General features: G+C 40.7%; 1 protein-coding gene across 13 annotated transcripts in view; it reads left to right on the plus strand.

The window, feature by feature from the left end:
- The window catches only part of LOC123617864 (ankyrin repeat domain-containing protein 26), a 95,792-nt gene that overhangs the window by 36,993 nt on the left and 32,859 nt on the right, over positions 1-25,940 (plus strand). For 12 of the 13 annotated variants that reach the window (XM_074346832.1, XM_074346845.1, XM_074346843.1 and 9 more), the window contains 14 exons: positions 5,633-5,747; positions 5,910-6,083; positions 9,641-9,747; positions 11,052-11,189; positions 12,640-12,722; positions 14,803-14,922; positions 15,532-15,583; positions 15,953-16,022; positions 18,668-18,728; positions 18,816-19,003; positions 20,285-20,414; positions 20,821-20,882; positions 23,366-23,459; positions 25,599-25,853. In XM_074346832.1, coding sequence (XP_074202933.1) covers positions 9,689-9,747; positions 11,052-11,189; positions 12,640-12,722; positions 14,803-14,922; positions 15,532-15,583; positions 15,953-16,022; positions 18,668-18,728; positions 18,816-19,003; positions 20,285-20,414; positions 20,821-20,882; positions 23,366-23,459; positions 25,599-25,853 — 1,312 coding nt within the window. In that variant the 5' untranslated portion in view covers positions 5,633-5,747; positions 5,910-6,083; positions 9,641-9,688. The remainder of the gene's footprint in view (positions 1-5,632; positions 5,748-5,909; positions 6,084-9,640; positions 9,748-11,051; positions 11,190-12,639; positions 12,723-14,802; positions 14,923-15,531; positions 15,584-15,952; positions 16,023-18,667; positions 18,729-18,815; positions 19,004-20,284; positions 20,415-20,820; positions 20,883-23,365; positions 23,460-25,598; positions 25,854-25,940) is intronic. The other variant, XM_074346842.1, reaches the window with a different exon arrangement.

Below are 25,940 nucleotides of genomic sequence, written 5' to 3' on the forward strand. Positions count from 1 at the left end.
ATAGGCGTCTTTGATGGCTTTTGTGAGTGAGACTGATGTGTTTGGCTTTGTGTTGGAGAGAGCTCTAGTATTGGTATAAAAGGGAATGAGGAAGGCACGATTTGGACAGTGTAATGAAGGGGCAGCTGCAGGAGTGCAGTCGAGGTGTGGAAGGGCCCCTGGGGTGAAAGGAGTGGGCGTATGAGAACACGGTGGTAGAAGTAACAGCATGAACAGTTTGAATGTGCGGGTGAGGGGCAGACAGGAAGGCGTCACAGATGGCGGAGATTTATAAACTGGTTGACTTAAAGTGTTTACCTGTTAATATGTTACGTGTGCTTCTCTTTTTTCTTAATAGGAAAGTATTATTTTACTTTACTAATCTTTTCAGAGACTAATCAGGGAGTTTTTAAAACTGCTGTTTCTCTGTTTCTATGATATTCTTTTCTATACTACTTTTCTTTGTTTTATCGTAGCTTAATTGGCATTTCTTCTTTACTCACTAGATACTCTCAGTTTATGAATTTTTATTGAGGTTCCACAAGCTAATGTGTACTGGTGTCATTGTCATTTTGTTCTAAGTATTTTGTGTATAGTTACACTTGTCAATTTCTGGTGTATACTATTATTGTTTATATGTTCATGTTACCTTTTGTGTCATGGATACACATAATTCAGGCGCATAACAACTTATAAAAAAATGGAAAAAAATGGTGACCCTGGTTCAGTTAGTGTCCCAAATGGGCCACTCCAAGACTGGAAAGTCAGATGTTTGTACATGATACTGTAAAGTAGCGTACAACTAGGGTTTGAATTCATTGTTTATTACCAAGCTTTTTTTTCCCATCTTACCAGGATCTTGAGACTCCAGGAACAGGATTTGTGAAGGTATATCTTTTACTTCCTAGATTACCCGGAAGTATCAATTTCTTGAAGTCACTGCCTTTCTATTAGAAAAGAAAGGAGATGTTCATGGTGCCTTCTTAACCAGGAGGCCACCCATGCCCAGCTCCTGCTGTGCCTAGAAGGCCTGTCAGGAAGGACACCAGGAGGGGACTGCAGAACAGTGACCGACCTTGGGTCACTGCTGGGCCCAGGCAACAAGAAGCAACGAGTCCCTGTGGGCAGGAGGCCGGCATGTGCACGGACAGCAGAGCAGAGGTGCTGGCACCAGGAGTCTGGGCACTGGGGTGCAGACTTCAGTCTCCCTTCTCCACCCGCTGACCTAGCTCTGCGTGGGGCGATGGCCAGCCAGGGGGCTTTAGGGAGGATGGAAAAAGTGAAGTTAGAGGCAGAAGGAACTTCCCAGGGTTCACGTGGGGGTGAGTCCAGGGTGGGTGGTGCTGGCTTCCTGAGGCCAGGACAGCTCTGCTGCATCCCCGCTCACCTGGGCCAGGAGCGCCCCCCCTCCCGGTGTGAGCGGTTGGCACACGGCCAGCACCCTCTCCGTGAGCAGGGCAGGCCACCCCAGGGTCATGAGATTGGGGTCAGTCTGTGAGTTCAGGGGTGGGTACTCCCGCCTCCTCACTGTGAACCTGTCTGAGCCTGTTTCTTCACCTTGAAATGTGGGGAGGGTAACAGTGCCAGCCTGGCCAAGGCAGGAGGCAGAGGTGGGTCCAGGCTTTAGCTCCAGGAGAGTCTGGAGGGGTTAAGGGAGGAAGGGAGCTTCCTGGCAGGAGTGCAGGTGGGAGATTGAAGGGGCACCTGAGGGGCCATGTGACAGGCAGCAGGGTGGGTGGGGCAGAGAGGAGGCAGTTGGATGTCAAAGTCACAGCCAGAGACTGAGGTCTGACCCCACCCTCATCCTCCAAGGAATAGGTCACTCTAGATGTGAGGAGGCAGAGGTGGGAGGGGTCTCTGCACTGACATGGGCTCAGGTTCAGAGAGTGGGGCTGCAGGGAGCCTGGGAGATGCCTGGAATGACCTTTCTCCTCTGCCCCACTGTCCTGCATCCCCTCTGGCTGGGTTTGTAGATCCTTCCCTGAAAGATGGGATTGGGGAGGGGTGAGTTCAGAGAGGTCACAGAGGCCCAGAATGGTAATGACCACCATGGCCACCATGGGGCTTGCAGTCCCAGAGCCCGTGGGGCCATGCCAGTCTGTCTGTCCAAATGGGCACAGCCGAGGCTACTGTTGCCTGTGGCCCCGGCCGGGGCTGCCCACTGTTCCCACCCAGGCCTAGGTGGGAGAGGGCATACCGGGCCCCTGACTTCCTGTCCCCCTTTGAAATGTGAGGTCTTGGCTTCTGTTTCATTCAACAGGAAGTGGTTAGAGTAGTTGAAATCCCTTTATCTCCCAGTCTGTACATTTAGTTCCAACCTAGTCTTTGTCCCTGAAAGATCAGCATGTAACCATAGCTCTGAATGGAGCACTCTTTTTTTTTTTTTTTTTAACATTTTTTTATTGAGTTACAGTCAGTTTACAGTATTGTGTCAATTTCCAGTGCAGAGCACAATTTTTCACTTACACATGAACATACATATATTGTCACATTCTTTTTCGTCCTGAGCTAACATAAGATCTTGTATATATTTCCCTGTGCTATGCTTTATAATCTTGTTTATCTATTTTGCATATGCCTGTCAGTATCTGCAAATTTCAAACTCCCAGTCTGTCCTTTCCTACCCCCCACCCCCTTGGCAACCACAAGTTTGTACTCTATGTCTATGAGTCTGTTACTGTTTCGTATTTATTTATTTTGTCTTATTTTTTTAAGATTCCACAAATGAGCGATCTCATACTGTATTTTTCTTTCTCTTTCTGGCTTACTTCCCCAGGAGGGAGAGGGCAAGATGAGGAAAGGGCAGGCCCAGGAGAGGGCAGGCCCAGGAAAGGGCAGGCCCAGGTGAGGGGAAGCCCAGGAGATAGTGGGGAGGACCAGGTGAGGGCAGGCCCAGGAGAGGGCAGGTCAAAGGGCAGGACCAGATGTGTTCACAGTTGATGGCAGGCACAGGAAAGGGCAGGTCCATGAGAGGGCAGGCCCTGGTGAGGGCAGGAACATGAGAGGGCCGGCCCAGGAGAAGTCCTATTAAACTTCCAAGAGATGACGTTGAGAGGCAAAATGGGTATTTGAGTCTGGAATACAGGAGGGAGGTCTAGATTGGAAATAGCAGTTTGGAAGTTGTCAACTTCTAGAGAATACATAAAGCCCTAAGGCTGATGGGGGCAGCAGCAGAAAGTAGTAGAGGCCAGAAGACAGCCTAAGGGGTGCTGTGTGCCAGCACTCAGGGGCTGGGACTGAGAAGACCAGCCAGGGCCGTGGGAGGAAACCAGAGCAGCATGAGACCTGGGAAGCCCCGTGAGGAAAGGGCTTGAGGAAGTCGGGGAGAGCAGCGGTGGGAAGTGTGGCTGCCAGGCCACGCAAGGAGAGGACAGAGCTCCCCGTGGAGTCAGCACCTGGTGGGTGGTGGGTGACCCTGTCGTGAGCAGTTGCAGTGAGTGGACATGCTTGCTTGGATGGAAAATGAGAGGAATCAGAGGAAGTGAATGGGAACAGCTCCTTTGCAGGGGCAGGAGGCGTGTCCCGGAGAGCAGAGAGATGGGGCCACAGCTGGAGGGTGAACGCATTTTTTTTTAAGACAAGGGAAATAACAGTGTATGTTAATAGAAAAGATAGATTAAAAGGGTAAATTAGTAACACCACATTCACTTAGGTCAGGGGAGTTGCAGGTGACGGCAGGTGTGGGTCCAGAAATGCCCCTGAGAGAGTCAGCTTCAAAACACTTGCCAAGTTGAGTCCACTCAAGACCAGCTCCCAGGAGTGTCAGCCACTTAGGAACTCTACCACCCCCTGCAGTTTTGATCCTGGCAGGGCCAGAAATCATAATTAGCCAGCTGAGGGAGGAAGGATGGAGTTAGACAGGAAGAAGAGGCCTGCCCTGCCTTTCCCCCCTCCTGCCAGTGGTCAGCCAGCAGCATGGCCTCGCTGAGTAACTGACATGGTGTTTTCATAGTTACATGAGTAAAAAGTTCTCAAATGTTATACCATGCTCCCAAATAAATCTTTGATTGATTAAACATTTACTTGGTGGAAATAAAAGCAAAAAATAAAGTGAAGAAAGCGTGTAAACATAAGGCTGAGCCACAGAGCAGGGTCAGCAGACATGCGTAAACACGTTTTCATTTCATCTGGAGAGCGTGTATTGGTTCCTCAAGTTTGTACTTAATGATACATATTGCCACAGTCTCTGAAACCATGAAAACAGCTTTTTGCTGTTTGCATCTGCTAAATTCCATGGAGACTGGCTGGGGCCCAGAGGGATGTGGAAAGGAATGAACTGAGGGATAAAGAGATTTAGAGATTTTTGGTGGGGAGCTCTCTGGGGGACTAGGCCTTCAGCATCCTGTGGTTCCACCCCACTCTAACCACAGTTGCGTACAAACATGGCTTTCTCAGGGGCAAGCCTTACTTCTGGAAATGTCCCAAAACACTCAGCCACCTAGCACCAATGTTTGAAGGGAATCCAAAATGACCCACAAGCAATTGCAGAGTTTTGAAATGCCTTAGGCTCCCACATGCGCACCGGGCACACTGGGCCTCCGGGCCTCTGTGCGCACTCACAGGGACACTGGTTCTGGAGGGACAGTTGAGGGACAGTTGAGGGACAGTTGAGGGTCAGTGCTGTTGCTAGGCTACGACTGTTCCGGACGAAACATTCCGAGCCGCTGAGCTTTGCAGCCAAGGTGTGGCAGCGAGACCTCTGTGGCTCTTCTGTAGCGCCAGCGCTGAGATCGGGAGGTGGCAAGAGGCCAGGAGGGAAGTGAGCGGTGTCGGAAGGCGATAAGCCAGATGAAGAAGAGACTCGCTAATTTCGTGAGCTGGGTGGGCTTCAGCGCCCGTCAGAGAGAGCGCAGGGTTTGTGAGAAGCCCGTGCCTGGGTATCGTGTCCATAAGAGTGAGCTAAAGGAGTTCCACAGAGCCGCGTATTTAGGTGCCAGTTGTACAGTGGAGGACTTGCTGTCACGTAAGAAAAATGTCGTAGACAGCAGAGACAGGAAGAACAGGTAACAGCGGCGGGGCGGGGTGGGGCGGGCCTGGGAGGAGCTGCCAACTATGGTTGTAAGACATGAATTTTAAATTGCTCAGTGTGAGACAATGAGCATGTTAGAATCATTGAAGTACAGTGTTCTCTCATCCTTGCAGCAACAAAGTAATACACAATCATTTTACTTAATGGAAATGTTATCTTTGTAAAATAGTAACGGTAACAATTATAGTATTACCTAACAATTATTGAGCTGTTATTTTGTGCAAGGAACTGCCAGACACCTTGCATAGCTTTTCATTTAAGCATCACAGTGGCGTCCTGTAAGATAACTACTATTTCATGCCCATTTTGTTGATGAGGAAATTGAGGCACAGTCAGGCTAAGTGAGAGCTAATAAGGGACAGTGTTAAAGTAGAAGTCAGACCCAAGTTGAGCTGAATCTCAATGGCATGCCCTTTCTATTCAAACAGGTAGTTCTTCCATTAATGTGGTGAGTAATAAGAGCTAATAAATACTGTTCTTTCCCCATAGAAAGAACTAAGATAAGAAGACTAAATGTTAGTTTTAAAGGGGTAGGAATAGCATGCTGTTGAATGTTTACCATTACGTGAGTAACTGTATCTTTGGTATGCTCTAATTTCCTAAACAGTCCTCTTACTTTCGCAGGACTGCCCTACACTTAGCCTGCACCAGCGGCCAGTCATCAGTGGTGGCTCTCCTTATCCAGTGGAAGTGTGATCTGGGTGCTCGTGACGAGGAAGGCAAGACAGCTCTCATCAAGGTGTGTAGCAGCCAACCGTGTCCACGTGAGATTGATTTGATTTAATTGCTTAGAATAAAAATGAATTTGTCTGTTTTAAATATAATGAACTGCTGGAACTTGAGGAATGTTAACTTGGAATGCCTAGCACTTACAGTCTGTTTCTTGGCATGATACCAACAGGCCGTACAATGCCGGAAAGAACTATGTGTCACTGTCCTGCTGGAACACGGTGCTGACCCAAATCTTGTGGACGACTGTCAAAACACTGCTCTCCATTACGCCGTCTTGGCTGAAGATACGTCAATTGCAGCAAAGCTGCTCCGCTATAAGGCAAATATCGAGGCGATAAACAAGGTATAGCTCAACTGACTTTATTTACAAGATATTTGAAATACAGGGTCTTTCCTAGCTATGGGTGTTTTACTTATAGTAATATGTGTACTGAATACAATACATCAGGCCCTGTTATCATGGAAACAACTTCAAAGCCAAGGCCAGAGGCTAGAGGTTGTGCCCACGGAAAGGGCAGAGCTCTGTCTCCCAGCCGCACTTGTACCCCAGAAGGAACAACGTCCCATTAGGAAGTGCCTGGGAGTGGGTGGTAGGCTCAGAGCGTACAGAAGATGAAGGCTTGCGGGGAGTGAAGTGATGGCAGGGGCTGGGTGCCTGCCTGGAGATGGGTGGGAGGAGGAAGGAACCCAGTACCCAGCAGGGGGAGCTGGGTGACTGCACCTGGGCAGGGGAGGCAGCAAGCCACAGGCCCTGAGCACCCCAGGATCCCAGGTTCTAGAATCTGGGCAAGTGAGGTCAGGTCCTGTTTGACAGCCAGCCAGCAGGGGCATTCACTTGTGCTGGTGGCCACGTGGCCCTCCACGTACACCTTCACCTTGGGGTCTTCCACGCTCAGTCTGGTGCAGCTCCTCTGCGGGGCTGTGGCTGTAGGTGGGGAGCAAGTGATGGCGAAGCTGGTCCTCCTGCTTTTCCTCCTGGTTCTCCCCTGAAGATTTTGATTGAATAAATGTACTCAGGTCTAGACACAGGTATTTACAAATACTTCCCTGAGATTCTGATACAACCCTTGGTTAAGGACTATTGAATGGATTCGTGTAATACATGTAAATTCACAGATCTCAAAAATAAGACATCTCTGGAAGAGCGGGGGTTTGATAGATGCTACTGCTTTCAGTGCTCTGCTTTCCAGCCGTGTTAGCCTGACTTTTATCCATCTCTTCCTCTGTGATTGAGGAGTTTATTGGCAATATTACTGGCAGTATCTATTGCCTGGAAGAATAGCTCCTTTTCCCTTCTAACCACTGATCATTCAGTGGCACTCAGACAGTCTTAGAAACTTGCTCGTGGTGAGTGATTCAATAAGTAGAGTCGGACCCTTTAAAGATTTTGCACCTTTTGTTCCCATCCAGGTCATTAGGTCAACAGGGTTTTTCTGATCGCAATAATAGGAAATCATGAGCCTTCTTTTGGTTAAAGCTGTGTGACGGACTCTTTCAATATATCTGTTAGATTCAGTGAGCCCTAGCATAATCAAGATGACAGCTTTTTTTAAATTAAAGTCTAATTGATTTACAGTGTTGTGATAGTTTCTGGTGTACAGCAAAGTGATTCAGTTATATATATATATATTCGTATTCAGTTATATATATTATTCAGTTGTATATACATTCTTAGTTACATATATATTCTTATTCAGTTGTATATATCCTTATTCAGTTATATATATTATTCAGTTGTATATACATTCTTAGTTACATATATATTCTTATTCAGTTGTATATATCCTTATTCAGTTATATATATTATTCAGTTGTATGTATTATTCAGTTGTATATATGTATATTCTTATTCAGTTATATATGTCTGTTCTTATCCTGTTATATATATTCTTATCAGTTACATATATTCTTGTTCAGTTATATATATATTCTTACTCAATGATATATATATATATACACATATTCATATTCCTTTCCATTATGGTTTATTACAGGATATTGAGTATAGTTCCCTGTAGTATATACAGTAGGACCTTGTTGTTCATCTGTTTTATATATAGTAATTTGTATCTGCTAGTCCGAAACTGCTAATTTATTCCTCTCCCACCCCCTTTCCCCTTCGGTAACCATCAGTTTGTTTTCTATGTCTGTGAGTCTATTTCTGTTTTGTAAATAAGTTCATTTGTATCGCATTTTTAGAATCCACGTATTAAGTGATATCCTATGGGATTTGTCTTTCACTTTCTGACCTCACTCAGAATGATAATCTCTAAGTCCTTCCATGTTGCTGCAAATGGCATTATTTCATTCTTTTTTATGGCTGAGTTGTATTCCATTATATATAAGTATACCATGCAAGATGGCAGTTTTAAACATCAAGACCCATGACATTAGTAACAAATTGGAATTGTTTTAATAATTTAGTTTCAGCCATCTCATGAACTAATTATCCACTTGATTAACAATTGGGGAGAATTAGATACAGGTAGATTGTAGTTTTAGTAGGCACTGGAAAAATTCTTGAAGCGGGTATTATGAGCCTTTTTAAAATGTATTTATTTTACAATATATTTTTTTAATTGAGGTATAGTCGATGTACTATATTATGTGTTACAGGTATACAGTTGAGTGTTTCACAGGTTTTTAAGTGTTAAGCTCCACTTATGGTTATTATAAACTATTGGCTCTATTCCCCATGTTGTGCAGTACATCCTTGTACCTTATTTTATGCCTGTTTATACCTCTTAATCGTAATTATCCATTTGATTAACAATCAGGGAGAATTCGATACAGATAGATTGTAGTTTTAGTAGGCATTGGAAAAATTCTTGAAGTGGGTATTATGAGTCTTAATCACAATTTTTATTACATGTTGGGGCCCAGTGTTTTTGTGTGTAAGATGTATGCTTCTAAAGAAAGGCAAGGTTTTACATACAAATACTTGATTTATACCCAACTGTTTGGAAACACAGCAAACATAAAAACACAAGTGGGCTATAGACTAAACATGGCCCTGGATATGTTCAGTTTGTCTCCACACATTGAGTCAACATTTCAAATTTAGGAGACTTGTGCAGAAATCTACACTTCAGAACTTCTCCTAAAGAATCAAATCTGGTCCCCCTTGAGCCCAGGCTCCTATGTGGTCTGCTCTGCAGAGGTGGCCCCTTCTCGGTGGGGCGTGTGTTCTCCAGTTTGCTGTCCTCACTTGTGACCTTCACTTACTCGGGCCACCTATGTTGCCTCTGTAAGCATTTGAATTTACAATTCCTGTGGTATATTTTGATACATATTTCAAGATTTTAAAGACAGTCTATGTTAATTTATAGTCTACTTCATATTTTATAATAATCCCTTAAGAGTGGGATGGAATTGTTCAAATTAGAATTTATAAGTTGGTGTAAGAAAAACTTTTTCTTTACATGCAAGTAGTCATATTCCCATTGGAATGTCTGCAAGCTTTATGAGATTAGTCGTAGTTGTAATTGGATAGGTTATGCATGTTGCAGACAGTATGGTATCTTTCTCCTCAGCATGGCTCCTTAGAAATGTAGTTGATTCAGTAGCTGAATGGCTCTCTCTGGAGCAGTGTTTAGAGTGTCAGGAGTAGTAGTTGAGCAGTAAGGTAATTAGAGGATGCCTAATACTGTGATAGAAGCGAAGGTTCTTGGAACCAGCAAATGTCTGAAGTGAGTTTCAGAGAATGACTTCACAGGGAAACTTTGGATGAGGTTAAGGAGGAACCTTTTAAAGAGAAGGAGCACAGAGGGGCAAGGAGGAAGGGGCTACTTTTTATTTACTTTATAGTGTATGTTTAAATTCAGAGACTTAAGTTTTTAAACTCAGTTTGAAATTTATATGTAATTTTACACATTGTCAACTGTTTTTACTATTTTACAGTATAAATACACACCACTTTTACTCGCCATCAGGGAGAACAGAGAAGAAATGGCCAAATTTTTGATAGAGAATGGGGCAAATGTACATGCAGTCGACAAGCTGCAAAGGTACAATAGTGTGTTCTCTCTCTCTCTCTCTTTTATTTTAAATCTTAATGTTGTTCTAAAGTAGTAACAGCCAATCAGAAAGGTTAACCTAATAAGAAGAGGATTAACTTAGAATCAACACATCATCAGTTAGGTAGAAAAGCAATTATTCTGCCTGGTGTCACGAAGAACAGTATGCAGCAGGATTCACCTTCCTTTATGATAGTGACTGATGTCATTTGCAACCTGATTTTTTTGGTCTTACGATCTTAAAATAGTTCAGGGGTTTCATTTTAGTTTTATTAGTATGGACTCTAGTTTTAATTTACCTTATGAGACAGTGTTGAATTTCTTCATTCTTTTATAATTTGTTTTAACCTCTTCTTGGTATATATTTTTTTCTTAAAAGATGCATATTAAAGAGGAGTTTGTTTTGCTTTTTGGATGACTCTGCTTTAAATTACTTTCTTTGAAGGATACTGATGTTATTAGGTTATCACTGAGTGAGTATCACTAAGAGACTAACTATGACCAGATACTGTGGGCTCGTCAGTTTTTATCCTTTTTCATTTCTAGTACACTTTGATGTTTTTATTTTTAATTGATAATGGTAGAAGGAAGAAAAATAGCTTTAATTATTGAATAAACATTCCCTTTAAAGAAGACAAGTCATTGGTGGATGATAAAGAGGAAAGAGCTGGGCTTTAGAGTCAGACGAGGTTGAATTCCCAGCTCTCCTGCTGGCCAGGTGTGTTACCTGGGGGACATGACTTATCACCAACCAGCATGCTTCCTGACACGTAAAGGAGGGTCGTAGTACATCAAGGGGGGTTGTGCCTAAGAAAGACCATGTGTAGACTGTTCAGGTTAGTGCCGGGCACATGCTTCTCAGCGTGATTAACTGCAGCCGTGACTGTTTTTATTGCCATTTTTATTCATATTACTGTTTTCAGCCTGCAAACAGCTTCTCCTTACCTGACCTCTAGCTGATTTTAAAGTATTATATTTCAGACGAGGGAAGAAATGGGGAATCCTTTATTTAAATCTTTACCTACTTCAGATAAGTGACTTCAGCATCCTTTCTTCTCCATCAGAGGGCTTTAAATTAGCAACTTCTACTGTGTGCTACCCAAGTAGGACAGGAGGCTTCTTTTCTGCCCCTCCATTTTGGCCTTGGAGGTAATTTGCAGAGATGAGCACTCAAGCATGTAAATGGTCAGTTCTCCAGGGGTGGGCAGGATATTAACTTGGTAAAATAGATCAAATTAACTGTCTAAGTTAAGCTAACTAAGTTCCTAAGGGTGAAGCTGTCTCTTTTATTTTAGATCAGCACTGATGCTTGCTGTGTTTCATGACTCACCGGACGTAGTCAAGCTGCTGCTTGAGAAACATGTTAATACCAATTTGCTAGATTTACACGGATGGTTTGCTGGACGATATGCTTGTTATTATGGTTTTGAACAGTAAGTGTTTACATTAAAGTGCCAGTTCTCTCTGAACTGAGGTTGGTAATGACCTGTTACTTGTAATGTGACAGGTGACAGTTCCTAGTTGGGAGCAGGCACTTTGGGGATGGCAGTGAGACCCTCCACATCATCAGCTGGAAACCAGCAAAAGGCCAGACTAGTGAGATGGAGCAGTGGGCACTGGGTTCTTTATCTCAGGGTTTGTAAGACCTTTATCCTTAGGGTCCTACTGTTCTCCATTTTATTCCAGTGTAACCCCTATGCATGGGGTACAAATAATGTCACATATCTGATTTTTCTAACTAGTTATTTGGGTTTTGAAATGTTTAGTAGAGCAGAAAATCCTGTATTTTCCTTTGGAGACTTTCTCCTCTAATCGTCCTCTTGAATTTTCCAGGAACCTAAGGGATTCCCTAAGATCACAGTGACAATCCTCTCCCAGAAGGCATTGGGGCAGGGCGAGGGCATTCTAATCGTTCTCTTGTTTCCCTTGATTCTGTTGCTGCAGCGTTGGTACTAAAACTAGTTTTAACAGGATCTCCTTGGCAGCTGAGTCTGGGGTCTGGATGTTGCTGTCTAAAGACCTTTAATAAAATTTTAAAAGAAGAAAAGGAAAAAGAAACTGGTCCTGCAGTCGGGTCGTGATTGACCTCTGCTCCCGGGATGCCTGTGCTGATCCAGTTTCCGCGGTCTTCCTGGCGATGGACACGTAAACTTCAGAGTGACAGCTTGTTTAGTTCTCATACATATGCTTGTATGAGGTCATATATTTATAAATAAGTTTAACTACAAGTTATATAGTAGCTGAGGTGCCCTGAATTATAAACCAGGAAGAACAGCTAGTCACTGTAATTTGTAACATTTTCTGAAAACTGCCATATTTAAATGTTACACCTATGAAAGAAAAAACACATTGGGTTTTATTTGGGATTCTCAAATAGTTCCAGCATTTAAATTCAGGAAGAAATTATTCCATTCTGCCACTAATTCTCTGAGCATCTGGGGGATAAGTTATCTCATTAAATCTTCGTAATACTTTTACAAGTATTAATAACTAACTGCCCAAGACAGTAAGATCCCAGTTTTATAAAGGGAGACTTTGAGCTGAAGAGAAGCAACTTTTCCAGGAACAAATAGCTGTTGGTTATAGAGCTGGGACTTCTGAGTTCGAGATACTTTCCACATGTCAGGCTTGCTGTGGTTAACTTACTGAGCTGTACTGCCCTCAGTTCATGACTACTTCACCTTACTTTTTTTTCTTTTTTAATTATACATGCTAAATTTAAAAGTTTGTAGATTGTACAAATTTGAAGTATATGGGACAATTGAAGGTTTGCTATTACCTCTGATATTGTCTGAAATAAGCTAAGAATTTAATATATTTGGTCATTGTTTTTATATTAGTATTCAAGTAGTAATATTTATTCATCACTGTTTTTATACGTAGCATTTACCAACTGATTGTCGACTACAGAGACGGAAAGATACCAACTACTCCCCCTCAAAATAGCGACCTAGGACAGAGTTCTGGTAATAAGTTACTGTTGTTGGGCCTACCATAGATAAGGAAGTAAGATTGAGGAACTTTTGATAATGAAAGGGCAGTGATGAAATCCAGTGTGTAAATTTCATGTATGTTTTTATTTTTTAATTAATTTTTTCTTAATGGTCTAGTATTCAGAATTATTTGAGAAGTTAATTGTAGGTAATTTAAAATCTGGGACAATGTTGTCTGAAAAGAAATTCATATATTTAATCATGGCCCCTTAAATCCCATATTGTATCTTTGTGTAGATATGAAAAACAGGCTTTTTTACTTTGTTGTACATTTCCTGTAACATTATAACAAGTTGGCCTTGTTACAGAACTGGATCTTTAATTTTTACAGCAAATGGATTACATTGGGTAAATGAATGCTAGTTATTGCATAGTGATTAGCCTCACTAAAAAGTGATTGTCTTTAAAACTGGGAGCTCAGCAATACCTTCCTGGTGCTATAAACAAATGGCCAACAATTAGAACTGCACAGCTGGGCCAGTGTGCAGCATACTAACAAGAGATTGTTTTTTAAAGATACCTAGTGATAGTGCAGAAGTCAGGAAAGCAGTGCCTTGTTGAGAAGCACTGGTTACTTTTCGCATCATTACACCAACAGGGTCTCTCTTACCGATTTCATTCCTCAGAAGTGCAAACAGAGTGCAACATGTTGCCTTCATGAGAGTCAGATGTTTTCTTCTCTTTTTTGGGATACTTGTCATGAAACTATAATTTTGTTTGAACAAGATTTTCTGTTGCCATTAGTTAAAGGATTGTGATAATAAATACTCAAATAGCACAACTCAGGACTCAACAAACTGTAATAAAAGCACAGAAGTGCTTCACATAAAAACGAAAAGAAGACTGTGTTGCCTAGGTGTGACCCCTCGTGTGCTGTTCAGTTTGAACTGTATGAGGGCACCTTTAACTTGGTAGACCTTGATCAAGCAAAGAACGTCTGTTGTAGGAAATACAAAGATGGAATAGAGAGTTTTGGTCTTCAAGGTGCTCATAACACAACAGAGTTGCCCCTGGTTAATGTCTGTTTTTTTAACAGGACTTTCAAAGAAAACATTCTTATCTGTTAATTCATCCACTTAACAGATGACTATCAAGTGTCTTTTAGGTAGTAAGCACCACTCTGACGTTACAGAATGCAAACAGGTCAAAAGCACAGTTCCTGGCCTCTGGGAGCTTGTTACTGTCATCACCATTTTTATGATTGGCTTTACTTTATTCTGTGCTTACTGTGTCCCAGAGCCCACGAGGACTTTGTAACTGTCTTTATGTATTTTTTATTGGTATTTAACATGTGCCAAATACTTCAAGTCCATGGTGAGGAAAGAAGTTTTTTAAAAGTGGGTAGGATGTCAGGTAAGCCATGCAGAGCGAGTAGAAGTTTGCCAGGGAAGGAGGCAGAAGGGCAGTGTTTGGTGGGTGGAACATCTTTGAAGATTACACTTGGCAGAAAGGACAGCGGTGCAAAGGCTAAGATGTGCCAGTGAACTTTGCAGGATCTATGTGAGTTTCATGTTGGTGGTGCAAAAAGGATGCTGTAGGAATGGTTGGGAACGAGGTGACTACCTAGCTCAGGCACGCTTCTGAAAGCCTTTCTAGTACTATAGAAAGGAGGAGGTCTGCTGAAGACCTTGGGAAATTTGTCAGAATGCTTTCAGCTGCAAATAATAAGAGACCTAAGTAACAGTGGCTACAGCAGCAAAAGTCAGGATTGTTTAGAAGGTTCGGTGATGTCATCAGGATCCCAGATGCTGTCCCTCCTTCAGCTGTGAGGCTGCTGGTGTTTGATGTTGCCTTTCCTGGTCTGCTGATTAGCAGCAGGTCCAAGCATCATATTCTCCCATGACAGTATCCGCAGGCGAGGAGGGCTGCTTCTCTGCATGTTTTCTATTAATTAGGAAGAAAGCAGAGACGCTTCCGGTAGACTTCCCCTAGCATCTTATTGGCTGGGCTACATCACGTGCTCATTCCTAAACCAGCCACTGGGAAAGGAGATGTAGTTACTGTGATGACTGTAGAATAATCATTTCTCTTTACCTTTCTTCTCATACTGGAGCAGAGAACATCCAAGGAGAGTTGCAATTGTCCGGCAAGGACGACGAAGAAGAAATGGTTGTTGAGTTGGGAACCAGCAATGGCAGCTGCACGGATTCACCGAAGAATATTGAGCAGAAGAGTAAGAAGATTCAATTTGAGTCTTAGGGTTTCCTGTTATGACATAAAGCAGGGATTCACAAGCTTTTTCTGTAAAGGGCCAGAGAGTCAATATTTTAGGCCATGTGGTGTCTGTCACATCCACTCATGTCTGCCATTGCAGTGTGAAAGCAGCCCTAGACAGTATGTGAGCGAATAGGGATGACCGTGCCCAGATAACATGAGGCTGACAAAGCCAAATGGCGGGGTGGGTTTGTCCCGTGGGTGTCGTCCAGAAACACCACGCTATGTGAGCTTGACGTTGTCAGTTTATGATGCTGGTTCTACTAACGATTACCATTTTTTGTGAGTCTCATAAAGTTTGGTTGGGATTTTGGTCCCTGTAAACAGCAGTTCATTTTAAGATATCAAATTTGGATAAACACCCTTTTTTTTGATAAGTATGAAGGAGGGGAAGTGGTTTTTATGCATTAATTACCTACCAGGAGTATACTCAATATTCACTCAAGTGTGTAATCTCCAGGTGTGGTCCCAAAGGAATGCTTTTTAACAAAACATTGGTCTTATACTTTTAATACTCTGTATTTTTCTATTGCTGATATAGAATCTATTTTACTTTTTTCTTTAATAGCGGATTTAGTGGTTGAGTTTTCACCGAGGTTTGGAGACATCTCTGCCATCGGGTAGGATTTTACGAATTTTTAAAAATATGTTGACTAAGGGAACACAGAGAAAAGAAGGCTTGTTGAGTGTCCTACTCTGGGTTAGACATCGTGTTACGTACTTGACATTTGTTACCTCGTACAGTCACCACAACAGCTTTGCAGAGTAGCTGTGCTGTTACAGCTTACTGTTAATTAGACAGCTGTGGTTTAAGGAGGTGACTAGTTGACCCATGATTCCATGGTTAACAAGTAGTTGACCTGTGACTTAACCATCAGGCAGCCTGGCTCCCAAATCTGCTTTCTTATCCCTCAGCATAGACTTTTGTCACTTTTGTTTGTTTAAAGAAATGAACTCACTCATTTTTGACCTGTATTTTTGCTCCAAAGTATTTCACCCAAACATGATGTTGATGATTCAAGGCCTCCATCAGATGGTGACTTAGATCTTGCTCCCAAGGTAAAGTGTTTTCTTGTGAAATTAGTTTTTCTGCTCTGAATTTAGTTTTACATAATATTTACTCTTAAAATTTAGAAGTGGCCTGCCTATCGTTGTTTTACGTTTGTATTAGAAAGTTGGTCAGAGTAAACCATTTTATAAAAATATGACAGGTTGAATTTTTTTCTTTTTTTACTTTGGTAAATACTGAAGATGAGGCTGAAGCAAAATGGACTAGAAAATAGATCGTGACGGGAAAACTGTACTGTGAAAAGGTTTCCCACAACAGAGGAAGTGTGAAGCTTGTCCAAGGATAAGGATTCTTTGACTTTTAAAACCACACTGACGGCACTTGTATAATACTCGTGCCTCAGGGACATCTTCAGTGCACAAAGCTACTTACTGTGATAATCATGGCCTCTTCCTGGGGCCTTCCAGTTCCAAAACTACGTAGCATGTATCTTTTTTTTTTTCCACTTGGACACTTTTTATTTTGGTATCAGAGAGTTGTGAGGAAAGAGGTTTTTTTTCCCCTTTATTTCTATCTCTGGTTCTGCATTAAGACTAAAATAATAGTTGAAATTATAGAAATTTAGAAATTAAAATTCTATTTCTCAAAATCCATGTTATAAAGAGATTCCTCTGTTTTCTAAATTATCTCATTTTGAGTATATTCAAAACTTTTCATCTAACTGAAGAGTACATGTTTTCCCTAAAATAACAGTCAGCTCTCAAAGTAGACTCTTAATAACTACCATATGATAAAACCTACTTCAGAATTCTTTGTATTATAGTTTTAAAAAGTATGTCCAGTCCTCGTGTCCCATTCTAAAACTTCAAGTTTCAGATATTTTGTAGTATAGTTATTTAAAATACTCATTTTATAGCCCCTGCATCAGTATACACTGCTAGAGATTAGGGAACATAATTGTGCGTTTCCTGGAGCACCGAGAATGAGGTCTTAAATGTAAGAAGCATTTTATTATTTTTTGAATGTGAATGCATGAAGAGACATGGAATTCTGCATCATGCTGCAGGTACTATAACATGCACACTCTATCATAATGAAATCTGTTTGATGGTACAGGTAATATAATATGCGTACTATGTCATAGTGAAATCTATTCAAATTCTAAAAATATGACTTGAATTTCTATTCCCTTTATTTAGGCTGTAAAAGTTCAGTTGTTATGAGAGGAAGTATGTCATAAAATGCTGAGGAAGTAGATAAGAAGTATATGATAAGTAGGAAAAGGTTACAGTCTGTTTTTCAGTATCCACCAACTGTGAGCTTAGAATTTGAGATGAAAAGTTTTTAACCTTCTTTTAGCCCCCTCTCATGTTCCATTAAATATACCTTTTCAAGCTATATATTATCCTTAGAATCCTGATTACCAGTTCTTTGTCTAGGTGGAAATTTGATATGTTAGGAACTTTCTAAAATCTATTTTTCTCTCTCTCTAGTAATAATTTGCAGCGTTCAGGTAGTGAGAGACGACCATGTTCAATTGAGTGACTGAGAGTGACAAAATTTAACTCTCACTTATAGTAGTATTTACAAACAAACAGTTGTAGAGTAATACAGGTCAGCATTATTGGGGATATACTATGAACAAAGGCCTTTGTTTTATATATATGTTTTATATATCATGTGTTTTGATATTTTTATAAAACTTGAAGAATAATATATATACTTGTATATATGACATATATTTTTATATATATAATAAAAAGGTAAAACAGAGGCTTCCACTCATAGTATATATATCCGTAACAATACTGATACATCCCTGATCCATTATACATAAATGCTGAAATATATGTATTTCTCCACATGCGTTGTTATACTTACATTTTCCTTTTTTTCTTGCCTGAAGTTTGTACTTGACTAGTCGTGTCTCACTTTTTCTTTTCTTCCTCCTCCCCACTTTTTTGTTTTAATGGTTTGTCCCAAATGTAATATTTCTCTGCAGAAAACACTTCTTCGGTGTCTGTTCTTTCAGTCCATCTCACTCTGCCTCTGTGAACATGTTTAGTGACAGCTTTCTGTTTACTATGTGTGTGGCTTTCACTCATGAGTCATTGCCCCTTAGAATTTCTTTTGTTTTTATTCCTCTTTCTTAGAAGTAGCTGAATTTGAAAAATCATTTGTCTTTAGCTTTTTGGCGAATGGAATAGAAGTAGCTTATACTGTTTGCTGTTCTAACTCATCCAAATAAGATACTGCTAAAAAGTGAACTCTCATATTTCCCCCATGAGAGATCATTCACACATGTATAAATCATGCAAGCACATTTCAAAATATAACAATCACTTTAAATTTCTTAATGTTAGTTTTTTCAATAGGACTCTAAACTATCAGGGATAAGTTTTTGTTCTAGATCATTTTGGTCAAGAAAGTCTTGTAGTGGTTACCATAGTGTTTGTATAATAATCAATGAGGGGTAAAGAATGTAACATTTTGGGACCCCTGAGGTCATCTGTCATAATCCTCACCCCATGAGAAGATGTAGGGTGGTAAATGACAGACCCAGGACTTGAATCCATATCTGAATGACTCCAAAGCCAATGCTCTTTGTGTTAGATCATCTAGGAATGGGGAATGTTATAATTATTTTATTCAATTTCATATTTGTTGTTCTTAAAGCTGTTATTTTCTTCTCTAGAAAGTCCGGCATCCAAGATTCGCAAAGCTAATTCAGGCCTGGGAAGAACCCATGATAAACAGTAAGTTATTTGAAGACTGTCTTTTTGTATTTTCACTGATGAGAAATTATAGATAATTTCATCTACCATACCTTGTTGTCACTACAGCAGAGGCAAAAGATGGTGTTTTGAAACCAGGAACTAGCACCTTCTTTGAGGACAATAATTCTAATAATGAAAATGAAGATGTGGTTAGAACCTTTTCCCAACCATCCACCGAAGTTTCAGGCTTTTCTCATCCTGCCTTCCCAGCACCGGCACCTCTCACGTCTTCAGCAGTCCTTGGTGTTACAGAGGTAAGTCATTTTGTTTTTAACTTTTTCTTCCTGTGCTTTTTCACTTACCGTCCCCGATTCTCATGGGATGAAAAGGATCCTACACAGAAATGGAAGTCCTCAAGATCACAATAGAAAACAGTGTGATAACAAGAGAGGTACACGTGCAGGACTGAGATATTTGTAAAGGTTGGTGGCAATAAATGGTTCTCAAATATGCCATTAAGAAAAGGAAGAGTAAGAGAGCAACTGGAAAGAACAGCTGGATGAATATGAAGATGGGCAGGGGTACAAAGGGGAAGATTTCATCTAATAAGGACAAGATGAATATAAAGATAAATGAGTGTCAAAATGAGAGAGATGATTATACAGACACAGCAGAAATAGTGGGGTTAAGTGAGAGCAGGAACTCTATAGTACAAATTATGATAGAAATTATCTCAAATTCAAATTAAGAGAAGGAAAAGTCAGCTCATGTAAAAAAGTGCTCAGACTCTTCTGAAGGACATATAGCTGATTTTATGAACAGCAGAAAGAAAATTTGATCCTCACCTTTTTTCTTTTTGGTTATAGAAGTTTGTTTTTTAATTCAAATGTAGTTGATGTACAGTATTGTATGAGTTACAGGTGTGCAGTAAAGTGATTGGGTTATACATATCTATGTATATATCTAATTCTTTTTCTTTCTTTTCCATTGTAGTTGTTTGTGAGATACTGAATATAGTTCCCAATGGAAGTTACTTTTAACTTGAAGTTATTTCTTTTTTTAGAAATCCTCACATTTAAATTGATGAAGTGATGTCTTATATTTAATCTAGCAAATTTTGTCTCTCCATTCCGTCCCCAGTAACTGAGTTCTAGTTTTCCATGTGACTTCTCATGGTGTTTCACACCTCGACCTTTTGCTCCGGCTGCCCTTTTTAGAACCCCCTTCACGTCTGCTCTTTGCACTGGGTCTGTCGTTTAAGACGCAGTCTGGTCTTCCTAGCGTTCCCGGAGCTATTGACAAGCAGCAAGTCTCTTCTCTCCTTTGTGCCCTTACTGTGTCTGTTCACTGCAGGTGTAGAGCTGTTGAGTGATGCTTGTCTGTGTTGATTCAATTTCATGTCTCTACCTCCCCTAGAATATAGAGCAGAATCTGTCTTTTATATATATTGCCAGCTTCTCCCAGGATAATGCCTATGATTTGATGGATACAGTAAATATATGTTGTCTTCCTGACTGATTGATTGAATGACCAAGTGTAGGAATATGATGTTTTCTGAAGTTGGGTTTTTGTTACATTTTGTTTTGTTTTTATAGGAAGAAGCAACAAAGCCAAAAACTGGGGGAAAAGAGAACAGCACTGGGACTATTAACAGTGTTGTAAAGGAGCAAGCAGATTATAACAAATTGATTTCTAGTGACGGAGCACACAAAATTGACAAAGGTGGTAAGTCAATGAGCATCTGTGGGTTTTCTTCTCTGCTTAAAAGCTAGTGTGGTTGGAGGGGGGAGGGTATAGCTCAGTGGGAGAGTGCATGCCTAGCATGCATGAGGTCCTGGGTTCAATTCCCGGTACCGCCATTAAAAAAAAAAATGCTAGTGTAAAAAACCTGAAGTGTGTAGATCCAAGTATGATATCCATTTCTTCTTAAGTGTTTTTCTTTTGCCATCTTTCTTAGTAAATATCCCAACTACGACCAAGTTTTCTTCCAGAAAATGCTTCAACCCTCTGAAATTCTTTTCTGCCACTTAAATTTATTGACATATTCATGAATCGAGATAGACTTATATATATATTTAAACTTCTCAGTGGTATGTGTCCTCATTAATGTATCTGTGACTGCATTTTGTAGATGCAACACCAGCATTAAGATTCAAAGAAAAGAAAGATGCAGAATCATCCTGGGTTTTTGAGGTACTGTCTTCTATTATTATTATTTTCAAATATAAGCATTGCGTGATGTTGAAACGTAAATGGAGGGATGTTTTGACTTCACTTTCTCACTTTTGCATTTGCCCAGCAAAATCTTTTCCTCATTTTAACCCACGCTTAGTAAAGTCATTCCGTGCTACATGTCATACCACTGCAGAGTGCACTTCTGTTAATTTTTCAGGCTCACGTAATGAAACTGGTGTATGTAGTGCAAAAGCCAAGGCTTAGAAAGTCACAGGGAATCGATTTGGGTTCTGAAGTTACCTTTTCTAAAAACTGAAGAAAATAATTCTTGGTCAGCCCGTGACCAGATGTTTGTTTCTTTTTTATCAATGAATGTGTAAAACTCTTAGTGAGATTCAGAGAGAAACAGGTTGTAGTTAAAAAAAAAAAAAAAAAACCCACCAAAAAATGGTGTTTTTGTTTGTTTAACCGCTTTGTCCTTGAAAAGACAGTGCCTGTGACTTGAAAGTACTATTATATTTGGATTGTCAAGTAGATCTGCAATGAACATTTCAGGAGAAGCAAAAGCATAGGGAATAGTAATAAGTATGTGGGGTTAAAATACCAGCAGTTTGGTTTAGTGATGTTTTACGGAGGACAGCCCATTTTGGGTAGGGAAAATAGTGTGCACTGAGAACCTTATGGCGACCGGACTTGAAGGAAGCTAAGTGCAGGGTAGTGATGACCTATTCCAAGGTGACAGTCATGGAAAGAGGTAAGAAGAGCCTGAGCCCTTGGATCTCGGCAGCTCCTGCCTAGTGGCACAGCACTGTATTTGAAGTCAGCAGACATAGCATCCTGGTTCTGACCCACTGTGGGATCTTGGAAAAACTTGTCTGACTTAGTTGAATTTCAGTGACCTCGTTCAAAAACATGGTACTGTTACCTACCTCTCAGGGTATGTGTCATGAACAAAAACGTGGTAACAAATGTGAAAACACATTGTCAACTGTAAAGGGTGCTATAGAAATGTAAGACAGAATGATCACAGTGGCCACTAGGGACCTAGTGAAATGCTGAGGACACTTTTTTAAAATCTGAAGGACAATAAAATGGGAAGGTTAGAGCGGGCACGGGGATTTCTCATTTGGGCTATGTTGAGTGTCAGTGGACTATTATTGGACATCTCCGATAGGTATATAGTGCTTTGGTACTTGAAGCCCTCTGGGGAACTTAGATGTTTTGACCTTAAATAAATTCCTGTTCCTGAACACCAGCTATGCACCAGGCAGTTAGACACTGAATGTAGCAGTTGAGGGGTTAGGCTGTAGTGGCAGGAACAGAAGAACAAGTAAACAGGAACCCTTTATCAGGGACAGTAAGTCCTTCATATAAGGAATGTGGAGAGCGTTAGGTTAGACAACAGTGGGGGAGTTTGTAGTTAGGACGGGGGTGGAGTAAGGGTGGAATTTAGGTAGTCAGAAAAGAGCTGAGTGTGACCAAAGCTGCCAGATGATGGACAGGAAGGAGCCAGTCACACGAAGGTCCAGGGGAGGGATGTTCTAGACAGAACAGCGGGTCCCGTCTGCTCATCACAGTGCTCTAGCATCTTGGAGTGGTCAGGAAGCAGCGAGTGTGTAGAAAAGAGAATGTGCATCATAAGGGCCTGGCACATGCGGGTGGTCGCTAAACAGTGTTCTTATTCTTCCCTAAGTAAAGTAAAGCTTATGGTACTTTTTTGAAGAGCTGCATAGCTACATTTAAAATTTTTCTGCTTTTAATTTAAACATAAATGTTTTTCTTTCTACTTTGGTACTTTATTCAACTATTTTCCCTATCAAAAAAGTTTTATCAAATAATAGATTCTGCTAAGCCTTTGTTTACTGAAATGTAGCAGTTTCCACAGTGTTCTGTTAATATTCAAAATGACAGACTCCCAAGGCTTCTTTTCATGCCACGTATGTTATTTTAATACTAAGAACAGTATATGTCCTAAGAAACATTTTAAATTTATAGCACATATACTTACTAAAGAATATATTTAAATATGTATATTTTTAATTTTATTTTTTAGTGAAGTGTAGTCAGTTTATGATGTTAGTTTCAAGTGTACTGCAAAGCAATTCAGTTATACAGATAAAAATATACCTTTTTTTAAACGTCCTCTTCTTCTGTCGAGGAATGGAAAATGGAATTAGCTGTTTTGAAGTTAATTTTTTGTTGAAATCTGCATGTAAGTCAGTATTTTGTGTGTGAAAATATTTGCTCTGGCTTTCCGTGCTCAGTTTACAGAATCAAAAGCCAACTGAAGATAAAAGATAGACTTGCTCTAAAGAGTGTATATGAAATTTTCTATTTAAATGTTTGGGTTTCCAGGATACACTTATTTTGTTTTTTAAGTCTAATTGCTTTTAAAGTATGAAATAAAAAAAAAATACTGATAAGGTAGGGAACGCAGGTATTTTCTTAGAAAGGGATCAGGAAATCTTTATGTAACTCATTATTAATATTAATTTTAACAGCGTACCTCCGAGATTCAACTACCGAACTATATTGATCATTTATCTGGAGCTGCAGGTCTAGGAGAAAAAAATACATTAAATGGACAAATAGAAAGTAAGCACTGTATTTTATAAAAAAGTCATTTGACAGAATGTTGATTTAAATCATGGATTTGGATCTATTCTCTCAGCCAAAGAAAATCACCTGTTGAACATATAGTGAGAAAGAAGAGGAGAAAAGGAAGTAAATTGTATATCTTACCAGGTGTCAGCAACAGATTAAACTAGAATGCTGTTTAAGGAGCTCAGTTGTTAGCTTTCTTTCAAGATGCTCTGTGACCTGAGGACAGTCAGGAAACCAGGAGGAGGGAAGGAGGGAGTGAAGAATGAGGGAGGTAGAGAGGAGGGGAGTAAATGAAGGAAAAGGGGGGGGTCCCTGGCAGGAGGTGGTAATGTAGAATAGTTCTTTAGAAGAAGGAAGAGAAGAGTGTTTGAAATGAGATGGGTATGAAGTGAGCTGCTTCCAGCACCAAAGCTTGTCCGGGAGGCACAGCAGGATGTTCCACCCCCCAGTCTCCCCGACCGTTAGGAAGGTGGCGAGGACGGCGGTACCTGATCACGCAGAGCTGGGTGTGCCTGCCGTGGGTGAGCACAGGCATGTGTGGTCAGCTGTCAATGTCTGGACCTTCGTGTCATGCAGCGTGTTGCTGCCTTACAGGATGGTGTCTCATAGGCCAACAGAAGAGTGGGAAAGAGGAAGAGAGCAGGGTGCCTTCCGGGGAGGTCAGGGGAGCTGGAGCCTGGTAAAGAGTCCACTGAAAAGTCTGCAACTCCTGATGCAGCTTTTGGGGAAGTGTTACAGTGAGACGCGTGTGGCTGGATTTCAGAAGGATCAGTTAAGTCCGAGTGCTGCAGAAGCAGACTCGGTATAGACCAGAGTTTTTCACATCTTACTCAGTCACCTGGGGACCCAGTGAACTATTTCCCTAGCCCAAAGATCTTATGTCAACTGGATGTTTTGATTAGCTGTGTGTGTGTGTGTGTGTGTGTGTGTGTGTGTGTGTGTGTGTGTGTGTGTGTGTGTGGTGTCTTTGATTATTAAAAATGATGGAAGTAATTAGTCCTACCTTCATATTTGGTAGACATAATCTTTTAAAACAATAATTCTAGAAGTTTTGGGGTTTAGGATATTTTTTATATTATTACAAATTGAGAATTCTGAAGAACTTTTAAGTGGGTTGTATCTATTGATGTTCAATATATTAGAAAGTAAAACTGAAAGATTTAAAAAACAAGCACACACAAACATTTCATTTGCCATTAGAGCTGTGATGTTACCACATGTCATGTATCTGGAAACCTCCACTGCACACTTAACAGAGAATGAGAATGAAAATAGCATTCAGTATTATTGTGAAAATAGTTTTGACCTCCTGGACTCCCTAGATGGAGGGAACTTAGGGCTTCAGGGCTTCTCAGGTGACACTTGAGAACTGCTGTTTTAATCAGGGTTCATGGATGTGAAATAAGTGGGCTTTAAAGTTCACTTCTACATTTCCTGCCTTTTTTTCTTTAACTTGTCTTAAAAAGTTTGAAGCTGACAACTTAATTCTTTTTTAAAAAAAGGAAAACATTTTTGTTTTATATTTGTCTCGTGGCACTCTGTACTCTTTGGACCTAGTTTGTACCTAGATTTACCCTATTTTTATATGGAAAAAATTAGTCACTCAAGGCTATCCTTCCTTATATAAATTTATGATGTTTATCCACGGCTTAAGGTAAGAATTCTGAAGATATTGGTACATTGAGGAAAGACTGTCTCATTGTAATTTAAGTAGTACCATTCAGTAAAAGTTTTCTTAAAGCCATGTCTCTAGGACACAATACTGTCATGCATATTTAAATGTCCAGTAAATGGCTGGTTAGACATACATTTTGTTAATGAAAAAATTCACATGTTGAAGAAATAATAATTATTCATAAAGCTCTTATGGAATATTGACTGTTTTATAGAGAGTGATGAGTGAATCCAAGTAAGTAATACTAGAAAATTAAAACTAGAAAAAAGAGAGACAGTGGTTCCCTATGTGAACAGCAATGACATGTAAAGTACAGTACAACCAGCTGGGAAGGAGCAGTGTGTGTTTGTGGGGAGAGGAGGACGTGGGGCTGCTGCTCTGGGAAGAGAATCCGTACAGGTTATTCAAGTTTGTAATGTTATTCACATTCTAATAAGTGGAAGCTTTGTTTTCAGGTTCTTCAGACTGGGATTCTACTAGTCTGCGCCTCAATAATAAGGCTGGTCAAAGAGCTGAGCATTTGAAAGTTGACAAATGTCCGTTGGTATCACAATCGGTGACCACAAACCAGTCAGCACCCACAGAACTGAGGCAGACGGCCCTAGTAGTTAAAAAACAGATGAATATTGGAGCCGTGTTTCTGTCAGAAAATGCAGCGCTCCGTGGCCTGCGTCAATCACAGCTGCCGGAGAAGAGAAGCAGCAAAGAAGGTAATAAAGCAGCACAGAGAGCTAGCCATAGTCCACCTGTGCGTGGCTTCACCACACTCTGACTTTGCAGAAATCACTTTGTGGCAG

This window comes from Camelus bactrianus, chromosome 18 (assembly GCF_048773025.1).
Source record: "Camelus bactrianus isolate YW-2024 breed Bactrian camel chromosome 18, ASM4877302v1, whole genome shotgun sequence".
NCBI classification, from domain to species: Eukaryota; Metazoa; Chordata; class Mammalia; order Artiodactyla; family Camelidae; genus Camelus; species Camelus bactrianus.